General features: G+C 43.9%; 3 protein-coding genes across 3 annotated transcripts; 1 reads left to right on the forward strand and 2 right to left on the reverse strand.

Annotated features, from left to right (window-relative positions):
- The first annotated feature begins 726 nt into the window (after positions 1–726).
- Positions 727–6,738, forward strand: dlgap5 (discs, large (Drosophila) homolog-associated protein 5). Its single transcript, XM_085761619.1, has 19 exons — positions 727–832; positions 1,723–1,965; positions 2,087–2,274; positions 2,449–2,514; positions 2,625–2,664; positions 2,758–2,835; positions 2,940–3,038; positions 3,187–3,261; positions 3,355–3,392; positions 3,483–3,727; positions 3,827–4,000; positions 4,104–4,192; positions 4,305–4,465; positions 4,562–4,663; positions 4,767–5,016; positions 5,148–5,797; positions 5,892–6,057; positions 6,404–6,447; positions 6,565–6,738. The coding sequence occupies exons 2-19, from the start codon at positions 1,728–1,730 to the stop codon at positions 6,676–6,678; spliced, it is 2,817 nt and encodes a 938-aa protein (XP_085617745.1). The 5' UTR covers positions 727–832; positions 1,723–1,727; the 3' UTR covers positions 6,679–6,738.
- Positions 6,739–6,940: 202 nt separating this feature from the next.
- Positions 6,941–11,242, reverse strand: rsph10b (radial spoke head 10 homolog B). The gene is made up of 18 exons (XM_085762288.1): positions 11,160–11,242; positions 10,966–11,041; positions 10,734–10,802; positions 10,358–10,531; positions 10,195–10,280; positions 9,995–10,115; positions 9,633–9,809; positions 9,384–9,489; positions 9,185–9,300; positions 8,900–9,089; positions 8,692–8,797; positions 8,512–8,591; positions 8,170–8,318; positions 7,848–7,952; positions 7,630–7,737; positions 7,394–7,454; positions 7,123–7,313; positions 6,941–7,026 (listed from the first exon to the last, which is right to left on the reverse strand). The coding sequence occupies exons 1-18, from the start codon at positions 11,240–11,242 to the stop codon at positions 7,012–7,014; spliced, it is 2,013 nt and encodes a 670-aa protein (XP_085618414.1). The 3' UTR covers positions 6,941–7,011.
- A 408-nt stretch (positions 11,243–11,650) lies between these two features.
- On the reverse strand, positions 11,651–17,260 carry pms2 (PMS1 homolog 2, mismatch repair system component). Its single transcript, XM_085760760.1, has 15 exons — positions 16,974–17,260; positions 16,428–16,567; positions 16,120–16,206; positions 15,946–16,048; positions 15,673–15,856; positions 14,765–14,932; positions 14,576–14,673; positions 14,392–14,491; positions 14,220–14,304; positions 13,976–14,128; positions 12,991–13,804; positions 12,748–12,915; positions 12,561–12,661; positions 12,272–12,441; positions 11,651–11,814 (listed from the first exon to the last, which is right to left on the reverse strand). Exons 1-15 carry the CDS (start codon positions 16,985–16,987, stop codon positions 11,671–11,673), a joined length of 2,529 nt encoding a protein of 842 aa, XP_085616886.1. The 5' UTR covers positions 16,988–17,260; the 3' UTR covers positions 11,651–11,670.
- Between the last annotated feature and the right edge of the window lie 255 nt (positions 17,261–17,515).

A 17,515-nucleotide genomic window follows, 5' to 3' on the forward strand; every position in this document is an offset into this window, starting at 1 on the left:
CATTGGCTACCTGTCAACTACTGAATGGATTTCAAGGTTACTTTTATTTATTTCCTAATGCAACATGTCTGCATGCCAGTGCCTCTCTGAGCTCCATCCACAGATCCTCAGACCAGCTGTTCCTGGCCGTCACCTGGTCCAGGATCAGGGGAAAGGCTGATTTGGCATTTGGTGTGGCTGCTCAAAGCTTTGGAACAATTTAGCTTTTTTTAATTAAGTGCCCCCTCTCTTTGGACATTAAAATGTGTCCATGTCCCCAGGCTTTATTTTTCATTTTTACCCCCTGTTTTTTTTCTGTCTGTCTCTATAGAGTATTTCATGTAGCTGTCACCACAGTATGTTGTTTCTTTGTGTTTTATAATACAGTGCTCTGGTCAAATTATGTTGTTTAAAATATGCCTCAAAATAAATACATTCGATGTGATGTTAGAGAAATTAAAGTGATTGTTTAAATTACACTTTGTCCTCCAGACCAGAGGGCGGCACCAAATCTCAGACTTCCACACGCGCATCAATAATTTGAAGAAGAAAACAATGAACCAATCAGAGCTCGCCGTTGAGTCTGACTCTCAGCCAATCAGCGTCAGCGTTGAGTCTGACTCTCAGCCAATCAGCGTCAGCGTTGAGTCTGACTCTCAGCCAATCAGCGTCAGCGTTGAGTCTGACTCTCAGCCAATCAGCGTCAGCGTAGATGATTTTCAAACTCTCGCCCGCCATGATTGTTGTGTTTTCAGTCCGTCGGTTGTCCGCTAAGTTTTAGTTGTTGTTTTTAACCAGACAGTCCAAAGAAGGACTTTGTTTTTGTCCGTGTTTCTTCTGGGAAAAGGACGAGGTAAGACGTTAATATAAAACATCCATGGGTTAGACAGAGATAACAGATGTAACAGATGTAACTCACTGGTGTCAGATAAGATAAGATAACGTTACTGTCCGTCTGGTTGGTCAATTCAACTGTTAGTTCACGGTTTCCTCTTGTTTCTGGTTGAGTCGGTGCGGGGCGGCTAAGCTAAGCTAACCTCGGCGGCTAACGCATTAAAACACAGTTTAGCTCCAACGCAGCTTCAGTTTTCACAGACTTTATGGTGAAATGATAACTAAACGTTGGGTAATCCTCATGCTGAGTGGTCGTAGTGAAATTGTACTCACTGGCCGTGATAAACAGAAGTTAACGTACATAATCGTTAACGTACAAAATGTACACGATACGCAACGTTTCTTAGCTTTAATGTCTTTATCCTTGTTATGTTGCAGAGTTATTTTTCTTTACATTTTGAAAGTTGATTCGCTTTCTGGTCCTTTCTGAGCTCTGATACTATTATTTAAGTTGGTTTATGTAGCTTTTTAGAAAGTTAACTAAGTTTGCTCACGCTTCCTCAACTGAGATGAGGCAAAACTCGGTTATTCTTATTTAAAACCAGTCTTCATGTTGTAATCTGTGAGGGGAAAAGGATCATGCAACTCCTAAGAAATCATATTTGAATAAACCTTTATTGTTGTTATCATGTTATTCGTCCGTTGATTGGCATTTGTAGTAAATATTGTAGTACTCATTGATTTTAAGTAAAGTAAGTAAAATAAGAGGATTAAAGAGGACAATAATAGTTACTTTCTCATTTTTGTGACAAATACAGTTACATCTATGTGATGCATGTTGATATTTGGAATAAGTCTCATATTTGTTGTTCCTTTGTAACACCATCTGCCTCTTTCTGATTATTCCAGGTAAGATGGAGTCTCGGTTTTCTCACCTGCGCCAGCGGGACACCAGTGTGTCGATGTTGAGGGTCAAACTGTCCCGCAGACGGTCTCAGAGCCAGAAGGAGAATCGTGACCGTGTGATGAACACACGCAGGCAGCTGGACAAGCTGCAGGAGCTGGACATGTCTTCCCTGGACGCCTCCATCGCCGTGGGCAACATGTCCGTCATTCAAGAGAAGACACTGAACACTGCAAAATCTGTGAAAAGTAATGCTGCATCATCCAATACGGCTTCAACTCGCACCTCATCACATAAGAGAATAACTGCTGTTATCATGTTGCTGATCTGATTCATGTGCTCATCAATCCCACACCTGTTTGTCCACAGATGTTGCTGGAGAAGAGAGGTTGAAACAGCTGGAACGCTGGAAAGAACGAAAAGCTCTTGAGAAGGAGAAAGAAAAGAGAGAGAAGGAGCGCAAAGGTGTTTTTAAGACCGGCGTGTATCATCACAAGGATGGCCTTGACATTGGTTCTCTGCCCGTGGCCCCAGTTGCCACAAAGAAGACTAAGGAGGTGAGGACGGACTCAGTAGCCCTACCAGTAAATGATATCCCTTCTATCACAATGCATTGTATTGTACTTACTGGACATGATGATCTAAGTTAAAGGTTATTTTGGCTGCATTGGTACATTTAAATGATAAACGGCTCCTACGAGCTACTTATAATATTTTTACTTGTCTTTCAGACAAAAGTGGTCACAGCTCCTCAGAGCAGCAGAGTCACCCGTTCAATGAAGCAGCAGCAGCAGGTAGTTTCCTCTCTGCTGTTGAACATCTTTCTGATACAAACTTCCATAAAACTTAAAGTTTCACTTGTCACACACTTTGTTGCATAATTTTTCTTTTACCCAAATCTCTACAGCCGCTGAAGAGACAAGACCCAAATACTGTGGTAAAGAAAGGTGAACTATTGAATGTTACTTTTATTTCAAATGATTCATTGTCATCTCTGGTGATTATTATACATCAGGTCTGACCTGTTGCTTTTACTACAGCTCAACCTGCTGCTGAAAGATCAACCAGGACCCGGGCAGCCCCTGCACCAGTTACCAACAAGACCAAAGTTTGTGCAGGTAACCGATGAGAGAAAATATTCTTACTTGTTACTGAACCCCGAGACCAGCGATCGAGTTTTGTCCTATTGTGTTTCCTTATTTACATATCACTGTGTCTGCAGTGGAGCCGACCGTACGAGGTCTGTCGACCAGATCAACCAACAGGCCTCCTGTTACAGCAGCGCCGCTGCTGAAAGACAAACCTAAGGACAAGGCTGCAGGTAACAAAGAGCTGAGGCTGTTGAACATTTCTTTGGTCTTTGACAGAAATTGGAAGACCACTGGAGGTGTGATGGTCAGAATAAACAAACACAGACATTGCTGTTGTAGGAAACCACTCTTAATGTCAAATATCCCCTCCACCTTCAGATGCAAGAAGCACCAGGAGTAGAGCCATTGTCAACCTTGTGGCCCCCCCTTCTGGCAAAGAGAGAAACTGCAAAGGTATTATTTAATGATTGTAGAACCATTTGGTTTTGGAAACTGACCAGTTTTGCTTTTCCCGTGTGAACATGAGCTATTGTTTTTGACAAACAGAAACTGCCAGTGAGCCCACTCAGGCGCCTGTCCCCAAGGTTAGCATTTCTATGAGTCTGTGATTACATCTTTTATAACTTTTTTCTTTTACTCTTAGAATATGTTGACATAGTTTCTGTCTGTTACAGGAAGCTGAGCTGAAGGAGCCTGAGGAAACTCTTCCACCCCCCAGCCCGTCGCCCAGCCCACCGCCCAGCCCTGAGGAAGAAGACATGGTGGTGGACCAGACTGACGCTGTCCCCGCTGTGCAGTCTGTCGAGGCTCCGTCCTCCTTTGCTCCCCAGGGTTTTGTCTTCCAGGCTCCTGCTACTCTGCCGTCCTTCAGGTTTGAGCCTCTCACTCCTCGTTCAGCAGAGGCCTTCCTCACCCCCAGGTCAGTCTGTTTCCCTCTTCTCTTATCTGTTTGTCTTCAGCTATTTAATACTCAGGACAGTGACTTTACATGTCGTGTTGTTGTGAATCTTTGACCCAGCTGCAGCTTCACGCTGCCACCACCTCCTGTGTTCAACTTTGAGTCTCAGTCTGAACCAAGCGACCCCTCTCCCCCTAAATCACCTCGCCGCTCGCCACCTCGCCTGTCCCCCACGCTGGCCCCTCCAGCTCCCGCCAGCCCCCTGGAACCCCAGCATGATGTACCGTACTTCAGGTGAGAGCCCTTGTTTTACCTTTCTTGTTAAATATGTTCTAACTTTACAATCAGTTGTTTAGTTTTAAGCCCATCTTCTTTTTTTCTTTGAAAATAAATTCAGATTGGAAATCAGCAATGAGACAGACAGACTTACAACTCTGTGTGTCCAGTGGGAGCCCAAAGTGGAGGATGAGTCCATCCCAGAGGAGAGTGAGTAACAAGAGCCGCATCCTGAACATGTGAATTAGCAATCTGCAGCTGTATTGCCAGTATTCCCTAACTAAACAAATGTGAATAAGTTGCCTTTGTGTACCGTCTATAGTGAGAGACCGCATGCGTACAGCTGTCGGCCAGGCCAGGCTGCTGATGAAAGAGCGTTTTAAACAGTTCAGCGGTTTAGTCGACGACTGCGACCTGGGCCGTGGCGAGAAGATCACCACCTGCACGGACCTGCAGGGATTCTGGGACATGGTTTATTACCAGGTGAGTGCCTCGCAGCGGAGAGACAACACACTGTTTCACACACCAAGTATGTAAAGAAAAGGACAGTTTATAGATGGATGTTTTGTAACTTTTCAGGTTGAGGATGTCAACAAGAAGTTTGAAGCTCTGAAGGAAGCGGAGGGCCGAGGCTGGGTGGAAGAACACAAGCCTCCTCCACGACAGAGGAAAGCTGTGAAGGTGAGTACAGTACTCAGTCATCAACACACTGTTTTTGCCCCCATAACTTCCCCTCATTTATGAAAATAAAACACTCCTTGTTCCTGTCTTGTCCTTTTGACAGAAGCCGTCAGCCGCCGCCGCCAAGCCTGCAGGAAACAAGACAGCAGCCAAGTCTCGCCTGGCAGCCGTTAAGGCGGCCATGAAAGCCAAACAGCAGGCGGCCGAGGCAGAGAAAGCTGCACAGGATGCTGGTAAAAGCCAGGATGACCCCGGTCTGGACTCTCAAGCTCCCCAGGCAGAGCCCCAAAAGCCAGACACGGTGGTCTTCGATGGAGGCTTCTTTCAGGTGGAGAGTCCAGCCAAACCACCAGGTGAGAATACAAAATGACACACACACCCCTAAGAGTTTTAATATCATGTATCAGTGTTTGCTTCTCTGCTGTTTCTGGCTGCTTGAGCTCTAAGACTCAGATTAAGGTTTCATACATCTTGTCGTCTGTAGGTTCAGTGAGAAAATCCAGCCGTCTGAGTGCTGCCGTGCTGCCCCAGGCCTCTCCCTGCCCCAGTTATCTCACACCCAGACGGGTCACCCGGCGTTCCCTCGCTCTGACGCAGACCCCGGTTCAGAGCGCCGCCTCGCCTGCTCAGCCCGTCTTCACTCCTGCCCAGCTACGCCTCACCCTGGAGCAAACCCCGGCCACACCACAGTCACAGCACGGCTCTCCCCAGCCGCCTCAGGAGAGGAACGAGACTGTCAACGCCTCTCTTTGTTTCTCACCTGTCAAGGAAGCGGTTTCAGACGACACTCGGCCTGAGGGAAGCCCCGCCCCCCCGACAGAACCAGCGCCAGTGCAGGAAAATCCTGCCACACCTGCACATTCTCCACTGCCATCCAGTTCTGTAGTGGAAGAGCAAGGTGAACCAGCTGAAGCTGTCGGTGTTAACGTCAGTGTCTCTCCAAGACTCTCCCTCTCTCCATGCAAAACACCTGCACCCATCGCCCCCGCCCCCGAGCCCTCATCATCTCTGAGTTTCTTGCTGTCACCCTGTGTGACTCCCAGCCAACCTCCCAGCTGCTCCCCCCCCGCCGTGCACAGCCACGTGGAGGCACCAGAGTCTGTGTGTTGTACACCGGACAGCTCGGTTGTTGAGGTAAAGTCAAGTCTCACCGTCGGAGGTTGTTTAAATCACAGCTTGGCATTTTCTCTGTCTATACAATCAACTAATTATTCTCTCGAAACTGTAGGAAATTCCTGGTTTGGACTTTGAGCGATACCTTCAGCCTTCACAGAGATGCAGCCTGTCACCGAGCGGGGCAGTTGCCGTAGAGACACAGTCACCCATGGCAATGGATGTTGAGATGGAGAGTCCCAGAAGTCAATCTGAGGATCTGCTAACTGAACAAGAAGCAGGTATGACTGATATTCTTGGGTACTGTGCATGCACGAGCCTGGGTACACTGGGTCTTTTTTCCTTAACAACACTAATGGATTCTAAAGCTGCAGTAAGCATTTATTGACATTTGGGATGAAATGAATTTGATGAATATAGGAAGAATTTGAGTACTAGTAGTTTAAAAATAAATATTGAGAAATATTGTTTTACCTGAGACATCAGATGTGCATACTGCAACTTTAAGTTCAAATATTGTGATGACTTGGTGTGAAGCTCTCTGACACGGGTCAATTTTTAAACTGTTTTAAATTGCACTTTTTTTTTTTACTCACGGTTATGCTCACTCTCTCACTGTTGCCACAGCACTGCCAGAGGTTCCCTCAGTGTTCACCACCATGTCACCACAGGTGTTTTCCCTTATCCTCCAAATATTGACTTAAAATGATTAACTATGCTGCTAACTAATATCCCAGTTTCCTTATTGCTGCTGTAACATTGCTAAATATTATTTTCTGAACTTTCAGGTCCGGACAGCAGAGTCTCCCCTGCTTCTTTTCACCCCCGACCCGACGGACCGGATACGCCAGTCTGTTTGTCCAAGTGACCTCATGGTCTTCACCCCTCCCTCTCATCTGTAGCAAATTGTTCTTCTATTTCTATTTTAACATGTATTGGGTAATTGTATTACTCCCTTTTTTTTTTTGAGAAAAAAAAAATATAAGAGTGATTTTTGACATTTTTAGATTACAGGAAAATAGTTTTGTCTTACTAAAGGTTTAATTAAAGCTGTTACAACAAGGATATGGCCAGTACTTCTTCTTTACACCCAAGCACACAGCGATCGTATCAGTGCATTTATTTCTGTCTTTGAAGGCTGTAGGTATGTTGTGTAGTTTGGGCCAGAGCAACAGGCTTCATTCAGTGTTCATGTGGTTTCTTTGCTGCATCCTCTGCCTCATTCATCAGCCTCTTCATCCTCTCTCTGCCTGTAACACAACACATGTTTGAAATCAAAAAGTAAACTGCACACAGTAAAACTCATAAATTCTAGCTGGTAATTAAAGAAAAGAAAAAAGAATGACCTTGATTTGTTTGACAGTAGGAACTGGGCCTTCTGGCTGTTTATCCTCCGTCATGGTTTTAGTCACCAACTGGTGATGATCAAATGCAGGAAAGAAAAAGTGGTTGAAGAACTGATGGATTGTTTGGTGTTTGGCCTCCAGTTCTCTGGTTTGCATGTCCTCTCCCTCAGCTTGATGCACTTCTGTGCTCTCTATAAGAAATATATCTTTTAATCCACTACATACATTCATACAGATTCATTCTCCCAACATAAACTAAACAAATACAAACCAGCAGACTGAGGCTGCTCTTTGACTTCAGTCTTGACATCTCGTCGACTCTCTGGGGTGTCCTGAGCACAAAACACAAACACAATATAATAAAGTTTATTACATAAATTAATATCAAAAGCAAGGGTGTGAGAATATTTATACTACATCGGTGCAGAGCTCAGGAGAGGCTTGAGAAAGGATGTGACCAACTGTGTAGAGGCTGTTTGTAGTTTGTAAGATTTTCTCACTGCCCACCTCAGGAAGATCTCTCCTGGTCTCAGCGTTAGATCTGGACAGGGATCGGCACCGACACTTCACCTCAACACATCCCAGAAGTACCTCAAAAAACTCCAGGAATGTAATCTGCAGTGGAAAACGAGTGATACAGAGGGAAATGAACACACAAAAAGGAGTAAGCAGGTGATAACTGATCTTTCAAAGGGAACTGATGGATGTGCAGACACTAGTCAGACCTCCAGATTCAGGCAGGATGACAGGTTTTGGGGGTCTCGGCTCTCTGCGGTGATGACCTTCAGGAACTTCTCTGTGGTCAGCTTGTCATCCAACAGATGAAGATCCTAGTGCGAGTTAAAATGAACTAATTAACACCACGTTTTAAACATGGCTGGAATCATACATTGTGATGTGAGGATGATTTGGTGGCTGCTGGTGAGGGAAACATCTGTCGAATGTGAATGTGATTTGTCCAACCTCTATTTAATAGAACACCAATAGAAACTGTCCATTACTTGTATGTCTTAAAAATGGAAATCTTTATGTTACTGTGTGTTGCACCTTGAACATCCACAGCATGTGTCTGCAGGTCATGGTCTGGTCATCACCCAGGGCTGAATGGACCCTGCAGTTAGCCTGATAGACTTCCCAACACCTCTTCATGTGGTTCATGGACACCAGTGAAAGGTCTGGTTGTCCAAACAGGAAGCCTGGACACACAGCAGCGGTTAGTGAGCACAGCTGCTACTGCATAATAAAGATTTTCAGGGATTATTTTCACTGTTTTGCACAAGATCTTATTAAATAACTGGTTTTCCTGTGTGGGAGCTTAAATATCCCTATTTGATAATATATATAATTTGTGTACATGCACATGACTCCATGTTCTTATGTTGTTAGCACCTTTTACATTCTTAGCATTAGGGAGGATGTCGTCCGTCAACAGTTTGGATAAGCAAGCAGCCAGAACGTGTTGTTGTGCCCTGTGAAAGGAGGAAAAGTCATGTTTCTAAATTAAAATCAGCAATAGAGGAGAAAAAAAGAGGTTTCCAATCTACGGGTGGGGCAAGTTTTATTCCTTACAGCATGTTTTCATTGTAGATATGGTAGGCCACGATCACGAGGCAGCTGAGGAGCCTACGCAGCGGAATAGGTGTGAAAGGAGAGTGGGTCTCTGTGGCGGCTTCCTCTGTGGCACAGAGAATGAAAACATTGACCACTGTGTTTCTCAAAATACTGCGATCAGTATTCTATATGTGAGATTTAAGGCATAGTGAGAATGGTTCCTCACCTTTGATGAAGCGGTTTATCTGTGTTAGAGTGATGTCGTGGTGATGGATGTTACAGTCTTTGAGCAGGCGCCACAGCTGCAGGCGAGACATCTGGAAGGTGTTATCTTTGAAGTGGACATGGCCCAGTCTGCTGTAGAAACTGTTGATGGACCGCAGCTCCATGTCGTTCCTCAGCAGCACAAACTCCACCTGTTACTCAGGAAACAGGATTCAAAGCAAGGATGCCAGGACTAAATCGTACCGTAGCTGCGAGGGGTTTACCATAGAGCGGGACGTCACCTCACCTGTTTGCGCTCAGTGTCGCGCTTTCTGTCCGGGAATGTATCCAGAAGACATTCAAAGTTCAGAGCCATGTCCGATCCCAAGTCCGATGAATCACCACTTGGCAGAGGAAACGCACCTGTAGCAGGATGCAAAGCTGTGAGTCGTTGTTTATGAGGTTTTCAGACTGTAACATTGAGCTAATATGCTGTAGGTGTTTACCACACAGTGGAGTCAGAGCTCTGTTTCCACTCCAGCTGGGTGTCATCATCTGATCATCCACAAACTCTCCTTCAAAAACATGACCGTCCTTGAAGGTGAATTTTCCCTATGAACCATAAATCACAGTCACTCTTAGTGTGTAACTTTAGTATAGATGTGTTACTGATTGTGATTTTCACTGTCTTTTGTTGTATTTTGTTGAATTTATGGCCATAATCATTGACAGACAATCATGTTTTTCTGACTAACCTTCCCATCTTTTTTACTGTTCTTCCATTCTCCCTCATAGACGGCCCCCCCGGCATAGTAAAACGTTCCCTGTCCGTGCCTCTGGCCCTGAACAAACTCCCCTGTGTACTGGTTACACTGGGAATACTGGGACCCATCCACCCGCCTGCGGACCCAGGTCTGAGTTCCTCGCCCGTGCTGCCAGAGAGGGAAGCTCAGATCAGTCACAGAAAGGTTTATCAAGGTTGATGTTTTCAGAGAGTCTTCTACTGCAATTAAAGTACTTAGGGGCTATTTGGAGATCATACAACCCCACTTTTAAAAAATGATACTATCCCTTTAATAAAAAGAAACTTTTCCTGAAACCAGATGATGCTTCATACCTGGACCCCATCCTGCCACATGCCAACATGCTGCTGTCCCAGGGTCAGCCACCTCATGCTGCCCTCTCCATGCCTCTGGTTGCTCTTCCACTCACCACAGTAAATGTTTCCAGAGGGGTAGCTTGTTAAGACACATGAATTACTTTTAGAAGTGATGTAATTGTGGCTGCTGGTTAGATTATTTCACTGTACGTACATACCATCTCTCTCCCAGCCCCTCTCTGTTGTTCTTCACCCAGTCTCCTTTGTACCAAGAGGTTTTCTCCTGATTGTAATACACTACGCCCTAAAACAAAGACAACCAATATAAAACTTATAAAGTAAAATAAGACTGAATATGTCTGATAACTTGGTTAATCGTACCTTTCCGTGCCTCTTGCCCTGATCCCACTGCCCCCTGTATGACACACCGTTTATGGCACATCTGTAAGCTCCAGTCCCATGTCTTATTCCATTACACACTTCTCCTTTGTAAGTGCTGCCATCTGCCCAAGTGTAGACACCCCGACCCATGGGCATGTTGCACACAAAGTCTCCCTGTTGGGATTAGACATGTTGATTTACTTCAAGATTTTACCAGCATCATTTGTAACTACTATATTAACCATTCCTTTCTCTGTTTTATTTCATTATTCATGTATAGAAGATGTATGTGTAGAAATGTAATGTACAAATCAATCAAATTAAAGGAAAATGATAGCAAAAATGTGAGTGTGTGCATCCATAGCAGCTTAATTACCTCATATTTCATTCCATCTGCCCATGTGAAGACACCTTTTCCATCCATAAGTCCCTTGGTAAACATGCCCTTCACAAAAACAAAGCAGGGACCACATGATACAGGCTATCCTGCTGGAAATACACGTCTGGTGAAATCATCACGTATTTCACAATGGTACTTTGTAGGGAAAAAATGACACAAAGCCTTGAAATAAACTATTGACATGTGTATACTGTATTGTAAAATCCACCTTGTACATGTGACCTCCTTCAAAGTGAGCAGCACCTTCCCCGTGAAACTGGCCGTCACAGGTTTCTCCTTCATACCTGCCAGTGAGACACCAGAGATCAGTATATAGGCTATCTATGACCACAGGTTACAGCCACGACCAGTCCAGACGATTCACTTATTAGTTGTGAGCATAGGTTGTGAGTGACATTTTACCTGTGAATAATTAAACTGAAGAGTGTCGGGAGTTCCCACAGGTCACCGCTACCAGGCAGGTCACCTGCTGAATTCACCTTCATCTTCCCCCTTCCCGCTCTTTCCGTGTTTCTAGATTTCTTGACGTTTTTCTGTTCATCATTTATTTTCCTAGTTTTCTTCTTTTCTTCGTTTTGTGTCATTTTCTTCCGTCTATCTCTCTCGCACTGGTCGGGCGCGTCTCCATGGCAACGACGAACAACGCGCACCAACTACGGCAACTGCACTGCACCAAAACAGGTCAACGCAATAAACAGATAGCAACGTTTTATGTGGTTTATATCGTTTATTTCCTCTCAGTACAATAAAACAAAGAACAAAACAAACAAAGCAACAAATAAAAACGGTCAATAATACAAATGTACAGTGTCTGCAGACAGGTTGGACTCTTTAACAGTTTCTCCTGGTATGGTTCAGTCCTGTGAGATGATGTCTGCAGACAGACTGACACCTGACAGTGTGCAGGTGGGATTCAGTCCTGTGAGATGATGTCCAGGTTGGCCAGGTGTCTCATGGTGGGCCGGCCGTGAGGACAGTTCCATGGATGTTCGATTTCCCCCATATGAACCAGCAGCTTCTTCATCTCACTGACACTTAGAGCAGTGCCGATCATCACCTGAAGATGGATGTAAACAAAGCAATGTCTGTAAAAAACTGTTCAATGAGTCTATTACAAAGTTCAGTAGCGGGTGTTTCTCTTGCGTATAATGGACAATCACATGTCTTTACACTTTAACCCTATTGCCAGGACTCACAAATGCTTACATTACTAAAAAAACATCCTGTTTTACATGTCAGTTTTATTTGCTGCTCCACACAGCCGTTGGTCTCCACTATTTTCAGCACACTATTACAATTACATTTCAGACTGGAGGCTCAGGAAAATGTGCATGTTTACTTTTTTATTCCCAGCAAAAATGTGCTACATTACATTACAATATTGTTTTAACAGTTAATGGAATTAAAGGAAGATCAATAGCTACTGGAAAGGCAAAGAAAATAATAAGTTGACCCTCAAGTAAAGCAGAAACTTGTAAATATGATTTGTCTAAGTATTGTCAGTGTAAACTCACAGATTTTCGACACGCTCTGGAGGCAAACATCTGTCTGACTCTGGATGGTTGACACATGACCCCCGGGCTGTCGCTCAGCATGAAGATCAGCTCCTCAATGTCGCCTGGACCGAATGTCCAGTTCTTACTGGTGGGCAGAGAAACCAGCTTCACCCTCTCCATCACCTGAGCTACAGTCACAATGGAAACGTGGTTTAGTGGTTGCAATTATCCAGTTGTTACATCTTTGTATTAAACATTAAAATGAAATGAACTAAATGGTTCATGTCAAACTGCTGAACGTCCTCACCGTCCTCGTCAACCAGAAAGTCAAAGCCATTCTTTCTGAAGATGTCGATGTTTTCTAAGAGTACGTTCTCGCTGACTGCAGGGAGGTGAAGTTTCTGAGGGCTGCAAACCAAAACCAACACAGATCAATCACTGGCCAATAGAAAACTATACCATGTAAAAATGTAACTACAGATTTATATTCTCACGCTATGAGTTTCTGTCCTTGGAGCACAGTGTGCTGCTGCAACATCTCAAAGTTGTATTTCTCATCTGTGGCGTGTTGGTCGATCATGAAGATGTCTGAGTTGAGTTTGGTGATGATGAAGCCCAAGTTAAACTGACCGATGATCTCCATCTCTCTGAACATGTCTTTACTGTAGAGACAAATAGATTATTTACTCTAACACCCAAACACTGCTCCACTCAGTCAGTCAGCAGTAAAATCCTACCTGATCTCTTTCCTCAGCTCCTCCTCTGCACTGTGATTCTCTCCAGGGTTGATCTTGGCCCTGAAGCGGCGGTACTGAAGCTCCTCACCAGCCCGTTGTTTCTTCTGGTGCTGCATCCTCCTGATCCTCCGCTCCAGCTCCGGTAACGAGAACTGGAGCGGCACCGTCCTCTTCCGTAAGCAGACGGGAGCATCCACCTTAGAGGGAGGGGACCCCTCAGTACACTGAAGGTCTGTAGGGAAATGTAGAGTCTCTTTCCTGGCCCTCTTAGCATCAGGGCTCACTGTAGCACCCTGGGTTGAAGTGCACTGCTCAGTCTTTATCTCTGGGTCTTCAGCAGCAGTCTGGCTGCTGTCTGGTGTTTCTTCAGCTTCATCTTCTACACCGGGTGTGTCAGTCACTGGTTCAGAAGACTGACTATATGCAGCTGCTGGAGTGGAAACACTGTCTTTTTCATGGTCTGAGTCGCTACATGACCTCATCCCATATCTGAATCCATCCAATACTGACTTTCCCACCGAGGAGATTCTGGCCAGATCTTTTACAGGTTTCATCGGAGACTTAGCACTGGGATTGGACGTGGGAGGTTTGACAGGACCCTTAAAAAAAGACTGCATTGTTTTCTGTGTTGGGCCACTGTTGGCAGATGATTTGCTTGAACTGGAGCTGTGATGACTTGAAAAGGCAGCTTTTAGAGAGGCCAGGTTCAAGGTCGACTTTGGGCTGTGGATCACTGGTTCCATGGCCTCTCCAGGGTCCTGCCTGTTGCCATCGGAGGGTACGACCTGATGCAGTTCAGCTGTAGATGTGGCCTCTACGGCAAGGGACAGGAAAAATGTCAAAGTTAAAGCAGCGCAATGACAACGTCTCCACAAAATACAACCATAAAAGAACTCTCTGGGATATTACTTTCTTATTATATTCTTATTTATATTGTACATAATAACTGTTCATATGCAGGCTGAATGTAATGTTGAGGTCTTACTGGTGCTGGGCATGGGTGTGTAGTTCAGGCTGATCTTATTCACTCCAGCCTCGTACATGCTGATGAGAGAAGTCTTCAGAATAGCCAGCAAGAGTTTCTCTTCCTGCAGGAAAATCTGTCGCTTGTCTGGGGTTACGTTCACATCCACACACTCTGAAATAACAAAAGCAAAAACATTCATGGAGTACTCAAGGATCTTCATGTATATCAGGAATAGAGCTGTGATATAATGATTTTTTCTTACCTGAGGCGACAGCTATGTTCAAAGCAACAAATGGATACTGATGTCTGTTGTACATGTGATAAACTTCATTCACAACTTTGGTCACCTGTAAAGTGGGAATATCCAGAGGTCAGACTGGAATAGACGAACCTCACCTTTAAATATCCTAATAAGTTGGCTGCTCATCAAATACCTTGAGGGGATCACATGGTCGGTTATTAATGAAGAAGAACTGTCTGTCTGTGGCACTTCTCCCAGCACCGTGGTCTCCTCGTGTCACAAACCCTGTGATGCTGCCAACGTACACAGTCATTCATTTAAAAACTGTTTTGGATGCAGAAAGAGGGACTGGACTTTAATGCTATGCTGCCACTCACGTGAAAAGCTGTTTGGGAAGATCTGCATTGTTAAGTCCATATTCCTCAATTATATTTTCTGTAGGGGAAACTTGCTGGAAAGGCAGAAGATTCTGTAGCTGTGGGACACACGACAGACATTTAACCACTCCACATAATGTCAGGTTATGTTCAAGACAATTGTAAAAATCAATGTGACTATATTCCAACCTGTTTTGGTCCAAATATGGCTCCTATATTGTCTCTCATACTCTGGCTTCCACTGGTGCTGAGCACTGTGCTGCGTTTGCCCTGCCCGTTCTGGTTGGAGCAGGTGATACGCACCCCTGTAGAGATGATACAGTACGACTGCAGCACGTGGATCATTTTGGTATATTCCTAAAAATACAAATCAGTGAATATTAGGGATTTAACATAAATGACATATGCAATTCAAACAGGCACCTAAATGGCTCTAAACTAAAGTAATACATTCAAAGATACTACAAGACAAATATGCATTAAACATTATGTTCTGAGACATGACTTTTTCTCAAGAATTATTTAAGTATTTATGGTCGGGAAGATCTCACATTCACTCATTTACAAGCATTCAGATTAATTATGAATGTGTTTTCATTGTCATTTCATTTATTATGTAAAAATCAACTTGCAAAGTCTACAAACTTGGATGATGCATCACCCTGAACATTTATACTGGGATATAACTGTGGTTAAATGTGATATAAATGTGGTCTATTTTTGAGAACATGGACTTAACTAACATAAACTTCTAGAATGATGATGTGTTATGATATAGTGGTGGTGATATAGAATGATATAGTGGTGGAAACCTTGGATATCTATGCTTGCATTCACAAAACAAATCCCAACATATAGCTGGAAAATCTAACTTGGAAGATAAGCTAAAAGGAAAATGGAAACTGGGGAAATAATTGTTAATAATTTTGCAGCTTTTTGCTTTAAGAGGTCTCTGCTGTTTAATTATTCATCAACGTAAAGCAACAAATGATTGTATTTATTGTCATTAAAGCAGAGAGTGTATGACTAACTGTGAAACCAACTGACACAAATTATCTGGAAAACTGGAGTAACAGAAAACGTATGTGGTGGTGGACCTTCTTTATGTTTCTCTGGAACTCCTTGTGTCGAACAGGCAGGGTGCAGAAGAGCTGCTGCAGGCTGACGGTGGTGCCCTGCTGGCGGGGTTGGGGCAGCTGCTGCACCAAGTGGCCCTGGTGGTCAAACACCAGCCTGGTGCCCACCTGGCTGGACTCGTGGCACGTCACCACACTCAGGTCGCTGCAACACAACAGTTGGATAAAGGCTGAGGAAGTGAAAAGGGATTTAGGTTCACATGGTGAATCAATGAGGCTGTTGAAGTGTTTTACCTCAGAGCGCACAGAGAGCTGAGAGCTTCACCTCTGAAGCCGAATGTTTCCACATGGATGAGATCAGAGAAATCTCTCAGCTTGGATGTGTGATGCTTCAGCGCTGTGGGACAGAGAGGAGGGTTCAGTGGGTTGGTCTGCTTTATGGAGCAGATACTCAAAGCTCACACTTACTTAGTCCTTCAAAGTTGGCCTCCTCTACTCCTTTCCCATTATCAGACACTTCTACTAGTTCAACTCCACACTCCTTGAGTTTCACATCTGAAACATGTAACAATGTGTTAACAAATCAAACACATTCTAGTTTTATGCAGTAAAGTCCTTTACAGCAGTTACAACTTGTTGTCTAATCAGACCTATCTCTTTATCTTTTGATCAATTTTTTTCTTAAAATGATTTATTTTGTTGTGCTTCTTAGAGTTAAGACATGAGCCAGGAAATTAATTACGTGATATATAAGTCTTAATGTAAACTTTGCTTACCAATGTTGGTGGCCCCTGCATCAACGCTGTTTTCCACCAGCTCTTTGACAGCAGTGGCTAAAGTCAGGACCACCTGTCCCGAGCAGATCTGATGCACCGAGTGTTTATCGATGGCCTTGATGGCCCCTGCAGGCTCTGAACTAATGAGAGGAAATCAAACACATTGGTGAGTGATAACATGACCTCAGCTTTATTAATACTGGTGCAACAGATTAACACATGCTCAACTCTCAGGATACTATCAAAGATGTAATAACTACAGAAACCTATGATATATGATCAGTAGGGTTGTGGGAATGTTGGGTGACCTGATTATAATGTGGACTTCTACTAAAACTTAGTCCTTTATGTATAGATGTGAAATTATACAGAAATGAGCACTTTCATTAGTGTGGTTCAGTTTCAGGAAAACCTACAAGACAAGAAATTGGAACTACATGTAACAACATCTAACATTACACATTTACCATGAAGATTTGCATAGTGTTGTGAAAACATGTATCAGCAGGCCAATATACTAAATACCAGGGAAGCTAATAAACTTACCAAGCATCAGACATCTTCACAACCTGCACAGCTTGAGCCAGACTTCATTCAGACTTCGACATGTAGCGGTCTCTACATCATGTTGATAGAAGACGGGACGCTAATTAACATGTTGCATCCATGCAAATGTAGCTACTTTGTTTTCACTAAAGTGTTGTGGTGAATCCGTCCACAACTCCGTGCTGTAAACACAAAGTGAAGCAGGTCCGCGCGCAGCTCGCTAATTGTTCACGAGCGTCACCCGTGCGCAAAAACTGCGCAGTTTGACGGTTAAACGTGAAAATATGAAATTTAGTTTGTTAAAAAATAATGATTTTACAAATTGTAGGCGTGATAAAAACGTAAAAATAACGATATCTGTGTATAAAAGTAAGTACAAACCGACCCGTTGCATCAAACTCTGTAGCATTTCATCACCACATCCGCCGCGACCTTTGACCTGCTGCGATGTTAGGGCGCACCTGCAAGTACCTGCTGTTGTAAAAAACGAATACATCGTTTTTTGTTTCTGGGTCTTTCTCCTCAATATTAAACCTTCAACT

This window comes from Trachurus japonicus, chromosome 19 (assembly GCF_045865225.1).
Source record: "Trachurus japonicus isolate A0001 chromosome 19, Traja_1.0".
NCBI classification, from domain to species: Eukaryota; Metazoa; Chordata; class Actinopteri; order Carangiformes; family Carangidae; genus Trachurus; species Trachurus japonicus.